At 35.6% G+C, this 15,892-nt stretch overlaps 1 protein-coding gene across 1 annotated transcript; it reads right to left on the bottom strand.

Moving 5' to 3' along the window:
* LOC121323756 (exosome complex component RRP45-like) lies at positions 1-11,289 on the bottom strand. Its single transcript, XM_041264960.1, has 12 exons — positions 11,095-11,289; positions 10,411-10,505; positions 9,736-9,855; positions 8,560-8,662; positions 7,202-7,339; positions 3,866-3,948; positions 3,477-3,609; positions 3,039-3,127; positions 2,648-2,794; positions 1,882-2,051; positions 1,591-1,669; positions 1-528 (listed from the first exon to the last, which is right to left on the bottom strand). Exons 1-12 carry the CDS (start codon positions 11,158-11,160, stop codon positions 471-473), a joined length of 1,281 nt encoding a protein of 426 aa, XP_041120894.1. The 5' UTR covers positions 11,161-11,289; the 3' UTR covers positions 1-470.
* Between the last annotated feature and the right edge of the window lie 4,603 nt (positions 11,290-15,892).

Genomic DNA, 15,892 nt, shown 5'->3' on the forward strand with positions numbered 1-15,892 from the left:
GGAATTTATTTATTTATTTAATATAGAAACATGTTCTACACACTGATGTGAAAATGAACCATATTTCATACGACACATTTTTATGCTAATGACATGAATGAAATCTAATTTAATATATACTAAAGCTGCAATTTAGTTTTTGTTGATAGAGGTCGGACAGTAGATGCTTAACTTGTTAGGTGCCAAGACCTCAAATGGTCTCCGCTGTTAAGATTGTGTAGACAGCGTTAAAGTAGGTGTTTCTATTTCGCTAGCTGTAACTAGTAAAGGACAATACATGCACTGCTTAGTACAGTACTGGTTTGTCCTTCTACCACTGTGACTCACTGTTCAATGATGACCCGTCACTTAAAGCATGACACAAATTAAGTCTGCTATTGAAAGGACTGCAGGAAGTGTCAGTGCATACAAATCAATGCAAAGCACTGCATTTTAAGATTATACAGCCTGGAAGAATTGAAGATAGTTGCTTAATGTACTGGTTTCTTTTTCTTTTTCTTTGAAGCTGCTGTGCTGCTGGCTTGCACACTGTAAAACAAACAAAAAAACTACCAGTAACTTATTGTTGTGAACAATACACATTCAACACAGAAATACTGTAGCTTTGAAAGGCTTAATACAATAATAAAACATTGTACCCTTCTGATGCAATGCAGCACTTATGCATTATGTTTTGAAACCAGTGTTAGTGTTATTATGCATCATGGTAACCCACATTTACAAAACCTTAATTATAATATATTCTTCAGAAATCTGATCAGTGTTTAAGGCTTGTCTCTATAAATTAATTATGCATCTATCAATATAAGCACATGTAGAGGTTCCCCAATTCATTTCATATGTATTTTGCAGTTTTGAAAAATGTTAAAGTAATATTAACAATGGTATGCTAAGGTATTTGGATACCTAACCACTTATGTGACTTATGCCAATGTTGACATATGTGGTAGGGCTGTCATTTAAGCCTCACAATATCAACTGGTTAACTGGGTAAACAAAATATAACTGTTCTAATAAATATTGATTTTGTCCCCATACATTTTTGCTCCATTCCTCCCCCCGGATGCGATTATTTGAATATATTTGCAGTTAAGTAAAAGCTTGTGCGCCTTGGTAGCGTCGAGAAAAAAAAAAAAAAAAGGGTGTTACTAAAATATTTATTCCAGGATTACAGTACTTTGGAATGTAATCTATATAAACTAGACAAGTTTAAGAAAAACTTATTTTTTTAATTCAGTGACAGCTGCATCATCACGCATTGCATCTTGTTAATGCTGTACCACCTAACCTTCACTATCTGTGAAACACACAATGCAGAAATCCCTGCCTAAAACATAACAGTAGTACAAATTGATTTATTTACCACAACATGCACACCCACTATATATAGTTCAAGCTGATCTTTATGCCAAAATTGCGTTTAACATCACTGATCGTTTATTTATTAATTTAACGCTATTGAATATTGTTAAATATTAATTATATGACAGTTTATTTTGAAATTTTAAAATTTTGATTTAATCGTAGCAGCCCCGATGTGGTTCTTTACTACATCTGAATGGAAAGTTCCCCTGTAGTCACTCCACTTACTTTACTTTTTTTTTCATTGTCTTTGGTTCTAGTATGACAACATCTTCCTCTTCACTGTCAGAGAGGGTGATTGGGTCTTCTAAGAGACAAAAAAAAAAAAACAACATAAACTTTTAAACATTATCAATGCTTAGTCACTCAGTATTGGCAGTGTTTGTTTGCACCCAGCCAAAATAAGATATGTATTCAAGCAATTCTGATGGGGAGGATCAAATAAAACAGATTTCATGTGTTCGCTTCTGCATTTCTTGAGAGAAAAAAAAAAAAAATTAACAAAATGCAGATACATGCCTTTTTTAACACTTTTGACCTTTACGTCCATTGTTTGGAGCTCTTCTTCCATGGCTTGGTCTTCAGCTTCAGCTTCTTCACCATCTTCATTCTCCTCTAACCCCCAGGAATTCTGCAGCCCCTCCCCTATCTGGCCTGTTCCCGGAGCACACACCACTGGTGAGGGAATGCTGTCTTTGTAAAGGAAAAGTTGTAATGGTCTAGAACTCCTCATATTCATAATTTAGGACATCTTAAAAAAAAAAAAAAAAATATATATATATATATATATATATATATATATATATATATATATATATATATATATATATATATATATAATAATTTTATTTTTTATTACAACTGACACACAATTACCCTAACACATCTTGTTCCGATAATTAGATATTTGATAGTGTACTGAGTTTATATGTTCTGTTGCTGTAGTTTATCAGGCTATACAGTGTCACAACAGTTTTGCCAACTACAAAAAACCTAATTACTCTAAATGTAACCTCTAAAATATATCTGAAATCCAGATTCTTAGTTATGTTGTCGATGCAGCTACAGAGTTTTGAGTTTAAATATGGGGCTCTAAAAACCAGAAGACTTGTGTGGTTTGTACAGGTCAGAAGAATCAACATACTATTGTTGCTTTTGCTGACAATGCCTTACAAAATAATATAAAGCTGCTGGTTTTCCTGCCCTTGTTGCTCAATGTTTACACAAGTCATGTAAGTGTTTGCTCACTGAACCAAGTTTCTATACTATGAAAACCAAAGGATACAATTCTGATGGTGGTTCAGAGTTGTAGATAAGATCTTCTGTTTTCTTTCCAATGTCACCTGTATCAACTGGTGCCACTTCCATTTTATAGGCTGTGATCCGCTGGTTTGGCATGGACTCTGCAAAACCAAACTTTCCTCCTTCTTTCCTGTATATATTAAAAGTGCAGGTGGGAAAATTACTAAAGCTACTGAGGGTTTCTGAAAAGCCATTTTAATCTGAATGACTTTCAGAGACTTCTGTCCGAGGAAATCCAACAAAACATACTATAGACCACTGAAAGCCTATTGTAGATTATATACAATAGGACTAAATTATATGAATTACTGAAAGCAGATTACATTTTTTTTTTTCCAAAACCAGTTCCATTCTGATCAACGTCAAGTTCTTACCTGACTTTCTTGTCATTTTCCAGAGCTTTCTGGATCAGCTCCGAAATCTCTGTAACTTTCACACTGGCAATCTTGCTACACCTCAGAACCTGCAAATCATGATGTAGCAAATTATGTTCAAAACAAAAACAGGCATTTTGAGTTGATTTTGTGGTCATACACAAAATCAGTTGGACCACTGTACAGATGCAATTAACAGCTCTGAAGAACAGTGCGTTGTAAACCTAGGTTTAGTCTGCTTTGAGGATATACCTTAGTACTAAATGAAGTGCAGCAACAGGATCTAAACACCCCCAACTGAAATTACTTACTTTCCGTCCTACCATTTCATGAGCAAACATCATTCACATATGGCATGGCCAATTATGGCATCTTTGTTATAAGGTGGGAGCACTTTTGCCTAAATCCATCAGGCAATGACAATTGTGAAGCTCTTACTTGGTCTTTCAGTAGCATTATCCCTCCACTGGACTGAATGGTGCAAATCTCCCTGTGCTTGTTCATTGCAATCACCAACAGCCCATCCATCACCCTCTCCTCACGCTCACTCGGATCCACCAACAGATATGTCCTTCAGGAAAAGACACTAATGATCATGATCTTTCAATAAATTTCACTTAAGTCTATCTAAAAGGTGCGTGTCGATAGGGACAATAAACGCAGTTTTTCATACTTTAGATTCAGCAATAAGCTTTAACTGGACTGGAATCCAGTTACTACAGTAGTTAATTGCAAATGCCTTAAAGGGATCTTTTTATTGTATTTTATTGTTTGGTTGCAGTTTCACTGCATCCGAATCATGGTGTGTAGCAACAACAAACACTTACCCTTGCTGAAAGAAAGAAAAGCTGACACAGATAGGCATGTGATGAATGCTTAATGGGATTGGATCCCGCTCTTCTGGTGTATACTGTTAACAGAGCAAAATGGCCATTAAATCAGAGAAAATGGAATGGAAGGTTTATCTGCTGTTTCCATTAAATTACACACAGTCTGTTAAAATTAGTAATTACTTAATGTAGCCTCTGAAGAAAACAATTAATAATAATGGACATGCTGTCAATGGGATTAATACCTAGGTACAATATTTTTTAGTACTCATTCAACCACTTTCAAATAGTGTTACAAGGGCTTATGTGATTTTCATAAAACAATGCATAAAATATTAAAATGCTCCTGGAGACATTCATTTAAATCGGACTACATTATGCCTATGGGCAGTTTTAATTTTTTTTAAATTAATTTTTAATTTTATAAAAGAAATTACGGATTTAATTCTCTACCACTGTTGGAACTTCCTAAAAACTGACATTCCCACCTTAATGAACAACCATAATTAATAATAACAAAGACAAAAAACAACAATAAATCAAAACATATGGACTGGCATACTAGAGCCCTTTAAGCCAATAACAACCTAGAACAGTTTCAATAAATACCAAAGTTTATTAATCCATCAAAACATGGTCCACCACTTCATATACCCTGAAATGTGAGGTCAAAGACCAACCTGTAAATCTGTCTTTAATCGGCCCATACACTGTGTGGAAAATATGTTTCCCGTGTACAACTCAAGTCATGCTCCTATTTAGCGAGTAATGATATTATGGTTCACATTGTGAACACAAAAGAAAGAAAAGAAAGTTAACATACCGAGTTATAAATCACAAATTATTTATTATTGTAATGTAAAAACAAACAAACATTTAGTTCAAAAACCTACTGCCGGTTTCAATAGAGACTTCAAATCCAAGCTTTAAGTTTCCTAATGTTGGAGTCATTTTCATTTTGCATGTGAACCGATAGCTTTTTATGACTGGAATTAATCAGATATGAAAAGTATTACATTTTGGAATTACGGATAAAAATCTGACACTTTAAAACCGATGTGTCTTTTACAGCTAGTCTCTTAGGGATCATCTTATAAAGTTTTCTTTAAAAAAAAAAAAAAAAACTATATATATATATATATATATATATATATATATATATATATATATATATATATATATATATATATATATATATATAATATATAAATTGTTATTTGAAGCTTTTCATTTCGATTCTGAATTAAAACATTTAAACGTGGCATTATTACACGAATGATAAAAAACGTAAAGAGAAAACACAGTTTATACTCGGCTCTTGCTACGTGCACTGTACTTACAACTGACGTGGTAAAATACTAGGGAAACATTCTATAACAGCCTTTTTGTTGACCCACTGTGTGACAATGGTGACGCATTTACCAATGCTAATCAACATTTTTGTTCATTTATTTTGCCACTTGCAGTCATAAATCGTTAACAGAAAGTAGAAACAACTAATATGCAAAGACACAGCCATTATCAATAGCTATTAAAAAACATGGGGGAACCAATACAGTATTCTGCCAAATTTTTCCATGAATGTCTCAGCTTGGCCTGGGGCCCTGTTGAGTTAAATTATTGCCACCACCAGGCCCACAGAGCTCTGTAATATAACTTTTTGATCAATTGTTGCAGTCGTTATTAGTTTTGGCTTTAGACGTGAGCCAGGAGTTAATCAGAGCAATCTTGGGTCTGCATTTTTCAAATATTTCATTATACTTAATCCCCCCCCCATACGTTTTTATTTAAATTCATGTAACTCACTGTTGCTGCTTCATTTTACTATGCATATACTTTGGGTTTTTGTCAAACAGAAGCACTTGTTTTAAATACTTTAATCCAAAAATGTCCTGAAAAACAAATGAACTGAGGAACTGCTTGCAATTTAACTTGAATCAATCTTTATTTCTGTATAGTGCCTTTAACGAGGGCCGTCACAAAGTACTTTTACATGAAAAAGAAAACAAAAGAAAAAACAAATAACAGTAACTGTAATAACAATACCCATAAAATAGTTATAAGTATTTAAAATAAATAAAACAGTCAAATAATGCTAAATAGTAAAATATGCCATATAGGAGAAGAGAATATCATTTTAGATAACGATACGCCAGACTACAAAAATGTTTTTAAATAAAGATTTAAAAACATCAACCGAGGGAACTTCCCTTACAGTACTGGGCAGCTCGTTCCATAATTTTGGCACAGCATAGCTGAGGCATCTGCCACCTGAGTTTTTTTTATCTGAATAATGGCCATTGAAAGTAACCTGGCATCCTCAGATCAAAGTGACCAATTGGGGACATATGGTGTTAACACATCTTTAAGGTAAGGAGGCGCAAGACCATTTAGAACACAAGAAATTCTAGAACGAGAAAAGGGCATTCAGCCCACCTATGCTCGCTCGCTCACTCACTTTAATGAAAGCGTGGTCGGTTAGCCTTATAGGTTAATAACAACACCTTAAAATCTATCAAAAATCGGACAGGAAGCCAGTGTAGATATGTCAGCACAGGAGTGATAGGACCTTGTTTCTTAGTCCCAGTTAAAACTCTTGCAGCAACATTTTGTACAATCTGCAGATGAAATATCAAATTGCTACCAATACCAATTAAAAGACCAAAAGACTGTTTTGTCTGAATGTAGCAATAGGACCTATTTAAACATCCAATTTCTGATGTCAGCAAGACGGGTATTCAAAATATTACCAGCGGACCCATCACCCTGCTTAAGGGACAGGTAAAGCAGAGCACCATCAGTTTAACAGTGAAAATTAACTCCACGTCTATGAAGAATATTACCAAAGGGCAGTATATAAAGAGAAAACAGAATTTGGGCCAAAAAAATGTCACTTCTCACAGTTGATATCATCGGAAAACATCTTAATTTTGGCATCTGGTCCTTCATGTTTGCAACATTCTTCTGTTTACAAGATTATGTCTAATACAGTACACCTCTATTTTTTTTTTTTTTTTTTTTTTTTTTTTTTTTTTTAAAAGAGTTTGCTGTATGTTGTAAAAAGATAACCCCCAGAACTCCATTTCTTCCTGCATTAAGAACATCGGGGAATGAGAAAAGGCCAGTCGGCACATCAAGGTTCACCCCTTGTTACCACACCTTTCTCCCCTACTGGGGAGGGAACTAATTTAAGAGCAGAGAATCTAGTCTTTTTTTTATGTTCCCAGTGTTTTAGATCATACTACTTCACCTGGTAGGCTAGTCCATGAATTTATAACCCTGTGTAAAAAAAATAAAAAAAGTGAATGAAGCAATAAACTCAGACACACATACCACAGTGACATCTTCCCCTTGGATAGACACATCTGGACGCCTGAAGTGGCACAGTGCAGTTATTGCAGCTATACTTGCAGCATCCATGATGTTGCCATCATGATTTAACAAATGCAAGTCAACACGAATTTGCCACACCTAAAATAAATAAACAAATAATCCATTACACACATATTTCACCAAGAACTCTTAAAGAAGGTGGCACAGGTTTCAAAATGTCCTGCCTTTTCTTTACAGCAAGCTAAGGTTTGTAATAATACATCAACGGCAGAAAGCAAAGCATTTCCTGTACTAACACTGAAATGCTATCATTTAGAAGCTACAGTTCAGTAATAGGTTCTAAAGCAAGGGAGCTGTTCATTTTTCACATTTCCATTAGTCTGCAGTCATGCTGAATGAGTGAACAGTACACCCACGCAGGAAAAGTAACATTTTAAAGTCCACAGTTGCATTAACAGGGAATGTTTTGTTTACAATTGGCAGTTGCGGATTTCAGTTAGCTAGAACATTTTATAATGTTACAGGAGTCGTTATAGGAGCCGAGAGCAAATTAAAAAAGTCTAAGGAAATTATTAGTTCAATCAAGTAATTGAGAGTTCAGCTGGAATGAAAACTAGAAGACACATGGGGTCCCAAGGACCAGGGTTGGGAAGCTCTGGTGTAAACGATACTAATCACAATAAGTCTGAGCTAGACATCAGTACATTAATAATCATTCAGAAACCATTTGATGAAGTAGCTTTGTGGTGTTTGGTCTTGTATCACAATATGATGCATCATGTAAAGGAAGAATCACAATTCATCAATGCAAAATGAATTGTGAAAAATGATGCATTATTTGCATGTGTACTCATCATTGATTTAAACATATCTAGTACTAACCACAGATGTGTTCAAAGGACTGAGGAGGTGAAACAAAATAAGAGAATGGAGATGGTAGCTTTGTGACTTGCCCATTGCTGATTATGAGGTTAAACTGTCAACTAAAGTACTGAAAATTCCCAGCTTTCTGGATGCATTTGGTCAGAGGTCAGCAACTCCAGTCCTGGAGTTGAAGTTCTATTACAGGATTAATAGGACCTTTTTATTGGTTGAATTTAATAGAAGTGGTGATGTTCTTTACACTTGCATTACTGTATGTGCCTGATTTGCTTCACACACTGGTGGTGACTTTGAAACAAACATTGAGGGAATTCCAAAATTCTGGTGCATAGTGTACTATTAACCATTCAAAGCTATATTCAAAGAACTATACTCCACAGTAGAACACAATTACTTGAATGTACCAGGGATGAACAAGACCCAAGGAGGACATAGTAAATTCATAAAAAAAAGTTTTCCTTTTGGTGCGCCCTCACCTTTTCACCAGAAACAACACACAGTGACTCAGTGTCTATGCACTTTGAATTTCGTAGACATCTTTCCAGTAGTCGATTTAACTTTACTACCAACTCTGACTGCCTGAAAAACAAAATGCATCATCTCAATTAATACATGAAATAATAATAATAATAATAATAATAAAAACAAATATTGAAAAAAAAGTAAATTCCGAAATTACCCTCATAGCATATATGGAATGCATGATGTCTAAAGACCAGTGTATCCACAACAGGGGTGGCCAAAGTTGGCTCTTCCAGTCCTGTTCTAAATTAAACCAATTAAACCTCCAGCCAGACCTTGAAGTAGTTAATTATATAATTTTACCTGTTAAACGTGGAGTGGAATGGCCCTCGAGGACTGTGATTGGACACCCCTGTTCTAAGATATACTGTTTATTAACAGTGTGCAAATATTCATTTTGTAGTGAGGCAAAAAATCACATTGCCACTATTCTTAGCAAAATGTAAATTGGATGTAGCTAACATAATATGAAATTAATATACAGGACTATATAACAGTGGGAAATCTCAAGAGAAATCAAACTCTTCCACCATTTGATAAGACTGCCAGAGGCAAGCCACAGCTGTACAGTCAAAATTACAGCTATTAGTGTAAACAGACAAATCACCCTATATACCACCAGCGTATGATAATCTCAACAACTTGTGCAAAAGAATGTCCTAAGCAAGTTTTTTTGTCCCAGTTGGACACTCTGTTCTCTATACCTCTGTAAAAATGTAAGTATGATGTGTACCTCCATATAACCCCGGACCATCGATAACCTGTAATGAAGAATGTCCCTTAGCAAGCGTCATCACTGGATAAGAGGTTCTCAAGACATGTGTAAAAACATAAGGGTAACAGACTCCATTACAAGTATTTCACTAAATACTGTATTGTATATCTACAGTTCTAAAGTCTGTCTGACAATTGGAGATGCTCTTTTGGATAAAAAGCACAAAAAACCCCAACCACATTAACAGTTAAAAATCAGCATTATTTAGATATGCTGTGCTTTTGATGGTTAAAATACAAAATCCAAAAAAGAAAAAAAAGTGAGCTTTTCTTAGTTTTCTTTTTAAAAGAAACAGTTTTAAACATCATATAAACTCTACATGTATGTGATAAGGAAAGAAAATTGCTGACTGTACCTGCCAGGTTCAAATGCTGGTGAAGCCATCTGTGAAAGTTCTAAGTTAAAAAAGAGAATTCCTTCCGTAGGCCGATTCATTTTAGGGGCTACAAGCTCACATGAAATTTGTGCCAAGACCCTTATGCAGAAAAAAAGGCAGTAATCAAATTAATGTGCTAATACAGTACAAAATCTATTCAACTAGATACTGTCTGTGGTGCAAGGAAATCCACATTGAACAATTGACCCATCAACATCACAGTTTAAACTGGAAGAACAACTGAGGAACATCAACATTAATATACACATTTTCTATGAAGAGAGACTTAGTGTTGCAAAGTTACTTTCATATGGCTGCAACTGCATACCTAAAGTGGCGATTGTAAACTACTGCACTCAATTTAAATAATTGCCTGTTCTTTTCCTCCTATCCTCACTCTTTGTACACTTTTCCCCTACATATTTTTTTTTAGCACCCTGGAACTTGGTGTTATTTAACACAAAAATAAAAAATAATAAAAACAAACAGTTATACATAGAAAGACTTAACCAGATGGATAACATACCAGTAAGCATTTAAAATACCTCCTACAATGTACTTTTCCATCTGTATAAGATTCTAACATCTTTTTTTTTGCAATTTACTACAAAAATGATGAAAGCTTAAACAACTGTAAAAGTGATTTGTTGCTACCTTGTTTTCCCAAGATCAACAATACAGCAACCATAATCTGTACCAAATGTAATCTTGACATTCCTGTAGTCAAACGTCTGTCTTCCGTCAAGGCGCTGTGAAATACAAACAGATTAACATGCTCCAATAACCTTAGTAAATTACAAAAACTGCGTGACATAAGAGGGCAGTGTTGTCAAATGATCTTTGGTGAACAACAAAACTACAAACCTACAAAAAAAAAACTTCATATTTGGAAAAAAAAAAAAAAAAAAAAAACCTGAATTAACATAAACCACTGCATAACGAACACGCGTACAGGTGCTTTTTCCACGATGTGTTCTACATTTTCTATTCTGTCCAACTAACTAAACATGTGATTAAAAGCTATTAATTTATAAATAGTTTCTCCCACATAATTTACTGAGTACAGTAATTAACAGGCGTGAGCATGCTTAGATTAAACCAAGGTAGGTACATTAGGAACAAAGAAAACTAAATGTACAGAACTTTTGTTAAAATGTATTCTGCTTGTCTTGCGAACATGCATGCATGTGTGTGTATATGTATATATATATATATATCTATATTATATATATATATATATTTTAGATGAGAGATAGATATGCAGTTAAGGTGTTTGCACTATCTACATACACATGCGTGTTTGTGATTGTCGCACTTCATTAGACGGACAAGACCTACCTTTTTCTCGGCTATAGCTTGTACTAAGAACTGTCTCTCACAGTTTGACAGCGGCGTTTCCCTCATTTTCTGTTACTTTTTTCTTGAATTTCTTTTTGGCAACTAAAAACACATCCAAATGAACTTTTCCACTCACAGCATGGCAAGGCGCCGGAAGATGATGACATCGACCAGCGACAGTTAAGGTTGGTTCATACTAGACTCCGACATCATTTCTAACTCATTTCTGGTCTGAGTCGAGGGTGTCTCAGACATTGTGCGACACGGGTCGAAATTACGTCAGCCAAGGGAGTCTTGTTTGGAGAGTTTTTTCTGATGCGTATGCGACATGAAATTGCATAGGTTCAGATAATATATATATATATAAAAAAAAAATGTAAACATTTGTTGTGTGGTCGGAACGAAGCTGCATAGCTTTAGCTGTCTGCGTCTGACGTATTGAATTCATCTGTGACAGGAGTATGACCAGACTTGTTCATGCTTTAGCGTGTTTCTGCGCATAATTATTTTGTTGCTGTCATTTCATATCTATAACAATGCTTTAATTTTTAACAATACAGCATATTTTACATTTTAAAAACATTAATGACTTCATGCTGAATATTGTAAACAGTATGCATAATAAAGGGAACCCAAGGTCTATGTTGTTTTGTAGCTGCATTGATGGACAGCATGCAGTCAATTCAGTTCTCGGTCAGATAAACAAACCATGTCTCACATCAAGAAGGGTTAGATATACAACATGTCATATTTAATACCCGCTCCCCCAACCCAACCCATTCCATTTTTACTGTCAATACATGCATTGCTTTTTGTTTCTTTTTACTGTGTGGCAAACAGTTTCCGCGTTGCATGCATAAACACGTATGAAGCCTGACTATACTGGTATACCTTTAAATTCCCCAAATTAAAAGAAAAGTGCTTCAGAGCAAGCAGGCGGAATCTGATTACTCCACTTCCATAGTATCACTGGGAATACGAGCATTTTTGTGTTTTTAGTTAAGAATCGGAATACAGTAAAATGTATGTTAATTAACATCTTTTTATGTAAACTCAGTGGACTTTTTATTGTATTACAACATGGAATCAAAATGGATTTAATTAGGAGTTTTTGCCACTGACCAACACAAAAAAGTCCATAATGTCAAAGTGAAAAATCAAATCTACAAATTCTTCTAAATTAATTACAAATACAAAACAGAAAATAATTGATTGCATAAGTATTCACCTCCTTGAGTCAATATTTGGTAGAGGCACCTTTGGCAGCAATTACAGCCATGAGTCTATTTGGATAAGTTTCTACCAGCTTTGCCCATTCTTCTTTGCAAAATTGCTCAAGCTCCATCAAGTCCTGATGGGGACCTTTGGTGAATAGCAATTTTCAACTCTTTCCACATATTCTCAATTGAATTGAGAATTTGACTGGGCCACTCCAGGACATTGACCTTTTTGTTTTTAAGATCTTTTTGTTTTTAAGTCTTTGGCTGTATGTTTGGGGTCATTGTCCTGCTGGAAGATGAATCTTCTCCCAAATCCCAGGTCTCTTGCATACTTCAGCAGATTTTCCTCCAGGATTTCTCTGTACTTTGCTGCATCCATTTTGCCCTCTATCTTTATGAGCTTTCCAGGCCCTCACACAGAGAAGCACCCCCATAGCATGATGCTGCCACCACCATGCTTCATGGTAGGGATGGTGTTCTCAGGATGATGTGCAGTGTTAGGCTTGCGCCAAACATAGCGCTTAGCATTGAGGCCAAAAAGCTCTATTTTGGTCTCATCAGACCATAGAATCTTCTTCCACTTGGTCTCAGAGCCTCCCACATGCCTTCTGGAAAACTCTAGACGAGATTTGATGTGAGTTTTTTTCAACAATGGCTTTCTTTCTGCCACTCTCCCATAGAGGCCAGTTTTGTGAAGCAACTCAGTTTTTGAGGACAGCTTGTTCTCTCCATTTCTTAATAATGGATTTTACTGTGCTCCGCAGGATATTCAATGCCTTGGAAATGTTCTTATATCCTACCCCTGATTGGTGCTTTTGAAGAACCTTACTCCGGATTTGCTTTGAATGTTCCGTCATCTTCACGATGTAGTTTTTGTTAGGAAATGTACTAACCAACTGTCGACCTCTCAGAGACAGGTGTATTTAACCTGAAATCATGTGCAACACATGTGTGGACTCCATTATGTGACTTGTAAAGACAATTGGTTGCACCAGAGCTTATTTAGTTGTGTCATAGCAAAGGGGGTGAATACTTATGCAATCAATTATTTTCTGTTTTATATTTGTAATTAATATAGAACAATTTGTAGATTTTGTTTTTCACTTTAACATTGTGGACTTTTTTTGTGTTGATCAGTGGCAAAAACTCCTAATTAAATCCATTTTGATTCCATGTTGTAACACAATAAAATGTGGAAAAGTCCAAGGGGGATGAATACTTTTGAGAGCCACTGTATAAAAAACAAATTTCACAAGAAGACAGACAGCAAGTTTTATTCAAACTAAGTTTCATCGTTTGCAAAGACCTGCCAAAATACATTAAAACAGCATTGTTTACCTAGTAAATTATATCTATAATATATATATATATATATATATATATATATATATATATATATATATATATATATATATATATATATATATATATATTATTCTGCAAATTTCTAAATTTTAAAATTGATTTCTAGATATAGTATTGTATCAGGGAAATAAAGTGTGACAAGAACATTCATATCTGTCTCCTGGGTGTCAGCGGTTCAGTCTGGCTGTCAGTATTTTTTCAGTGAGTTATTGGTGTACTTCTAAAACATCATATTTTCAAATCATAAGCTAAGTGCAGTCCAGTGACAAATCAAGAGAAGCCGTGATTGTTTGTGTATAATGTTACTGAAACATTTTGGATGGTTTATTTTACTACATGATTTCAAGGGATTCAGTGTTCTCATTAAAAGAGAGATCAATAACAAACAAGCCTTGAATGAAAATGACCTCTGGGTACAATCAGAGTCTTACTTGTTGAACAGATTCATAATTCATACATAATTCACCTTATAATTTATGAAAACATAAAATATTAATTAATACATTCATTCATTTTCAAACTAGCAAATTTCTCCTCAACTTAATACAAAATATGTAGTGCAATGTGCAACCCGAGAACAAAGGGGCAATTACAGAAAATCTGTATTATCTTCCAACACTTTGTGCTTACAAAGCCTTTCAACAAAAGCTTTTGTAAATGATTGTAACAACCCGAGATACGGTGTCCATTTTAGGACATCCTCAGGTATCACTCCTTCAGGCATCAGTCCTCCTCAAGTCAGTCGTCGTGCATCAGGTATCAAGCATCAGTCCTTCTCGAGTCAGTCGTCAGGGATCAAACATCAGTCCTCCTCGAGTCAGTCGTCAGGGATCAAGCATCAGTCCTTCTCGAGTCAGCCGTCAGGAATCAAGCATCAGTCCTCCTCGAGTCAGTCGTCAGGTATCAAGCATCAGTCCTCCTCGAGTCAGTCGTCAGGCATCAGACATCAGTTTTAAAACCAAAAATTGAGGGGAGAGTGAGAGGGGCCAAGTCGTCTAAATCACCCAATCAAACAACAGCAAAAAACTTTCAATTATTCCAATTGATGACACAAATATCAATCAATTGTGGGTGAGTAAGAAGTTATTAAGAAAAAATGATTATATAATTGTCATAAAGACGTGCTGGAGTGGGGGGGGGGGGGGGGGGGGGGGGGGGGGTCAGACCAGAAACAGGAACCACGAAATAAACAAAGAGACATGGAGTTTGGTGAAGCTGAGCGAATGGTCTCACTCAGTATTTAATAATGAACAGATGAACAAAAGGTTGCAAGATCAACAAAAACACAGGACACGGCACATTCGCCAAATTAAAGAGACAAACAAAACAGACTAACACTAAACAAACACGGTGAGCTGATATTTTTAACTACTATTATTATTCCTATTATTATTACCTCCATGTCCAATCCCGTTCTCCACTCACCGAACACAACCCTGAGTGATTGAAAATATGCTGCTTTTATGCAGCTGTACCGAGACTCGATTGCTAATCAGTCATTCAATTGAAGTCGCAGTACAACTGCACATATTATTACTTTTTACCTGCACGTGAAGTGCTGTGCAATCCTTGTGCCTAAATACAAATATACATTTTAAACACTCGTGTTACACAGACCCGTTTATATCCCGTGTACCAGTGACTATACACCAACATTAACACAACATACAACACAAAATACACACAGGGGCAGGCACTTTGCCACAATGATTTAAAAAAAAAATATGAAAATGTAAACTAATTGCAAACAATGCAGTGTAGCTGCTGATTAGTTTATTATTAAGATTAATAAAGAAAGGTAAAAATTCATTGACTAATCATCTGTTACAATATTGTGATGCCTGACACAGGAAGGAGTGATACCTGAGGATGTCCTAAAATGGACACCATACCAGGGGTCTGCTTTACTACAACAGGACAAAATTGTGTGTTCACAGAGTTCTAGAATGTTCTTTGGCCTAGAGCCAAGTTAGTTGTTACTTCAGTGATGCCAAAAGTGAGAGAATTTCCACCAATCATGAGCTCAGCTTGTAGAATGGAGGGGCCCCAATTGCAAGGAAAAAAGGGATGGACACTTTGCAGAATGAGGGATGGGAGGTGGGGCAGATCATGCATGCATGGGATTGGTGGGTGATGTGCTGGGGGGGCGTGGATTGGACGAGGGCATATATTGGCGCGAAGGAGATCAGGATTAGAGAGCTAGTGGATACTTT

The sequence above is a fragment of the Polyodon spathula genome, chromosome 1, assembly GCF_017654505.1.
Source record: "Polyodon spathula isolate WHYD16114869_AA chromosome 1, ASM1765450v1, whole genome shotgun sequence".
Classification (NCBI taxonomy): Eukaryota; Metazoa; Chordata; class Actinopteri; order Acipenseriformes; family Polyodontidae; genus Polyodon; species Polyodon spathula.

What these genes read in the sequence shown, in the direction of transcription:
- LOC121323756 (XM_041264960.1), bottom strand. Translation starts at nt 11,160, where the DNA reads ATGAGGGAAACGCCGCTGTCAAACTGTGAGAGACAGTTCTTAGTACAA. An exon ending in TTTTCTTTCTTTCAGCAAGG is followed by an intron (nt 3,610 to 3,865) that starts GTAAGTGTTTGT and finishes CTTTTCCTGAAG; the next exon opens with GACATATCTGTTGGTGGATC. An exon ending in TCTGAACCACCATCAGAATT is followed by an intron (nt 2,052 to 2,647) that starts GTATCCTTTGGT and finishes TTACAAAGACAG; the next exon opens with CATTCCCTCACCAGTGGTGT.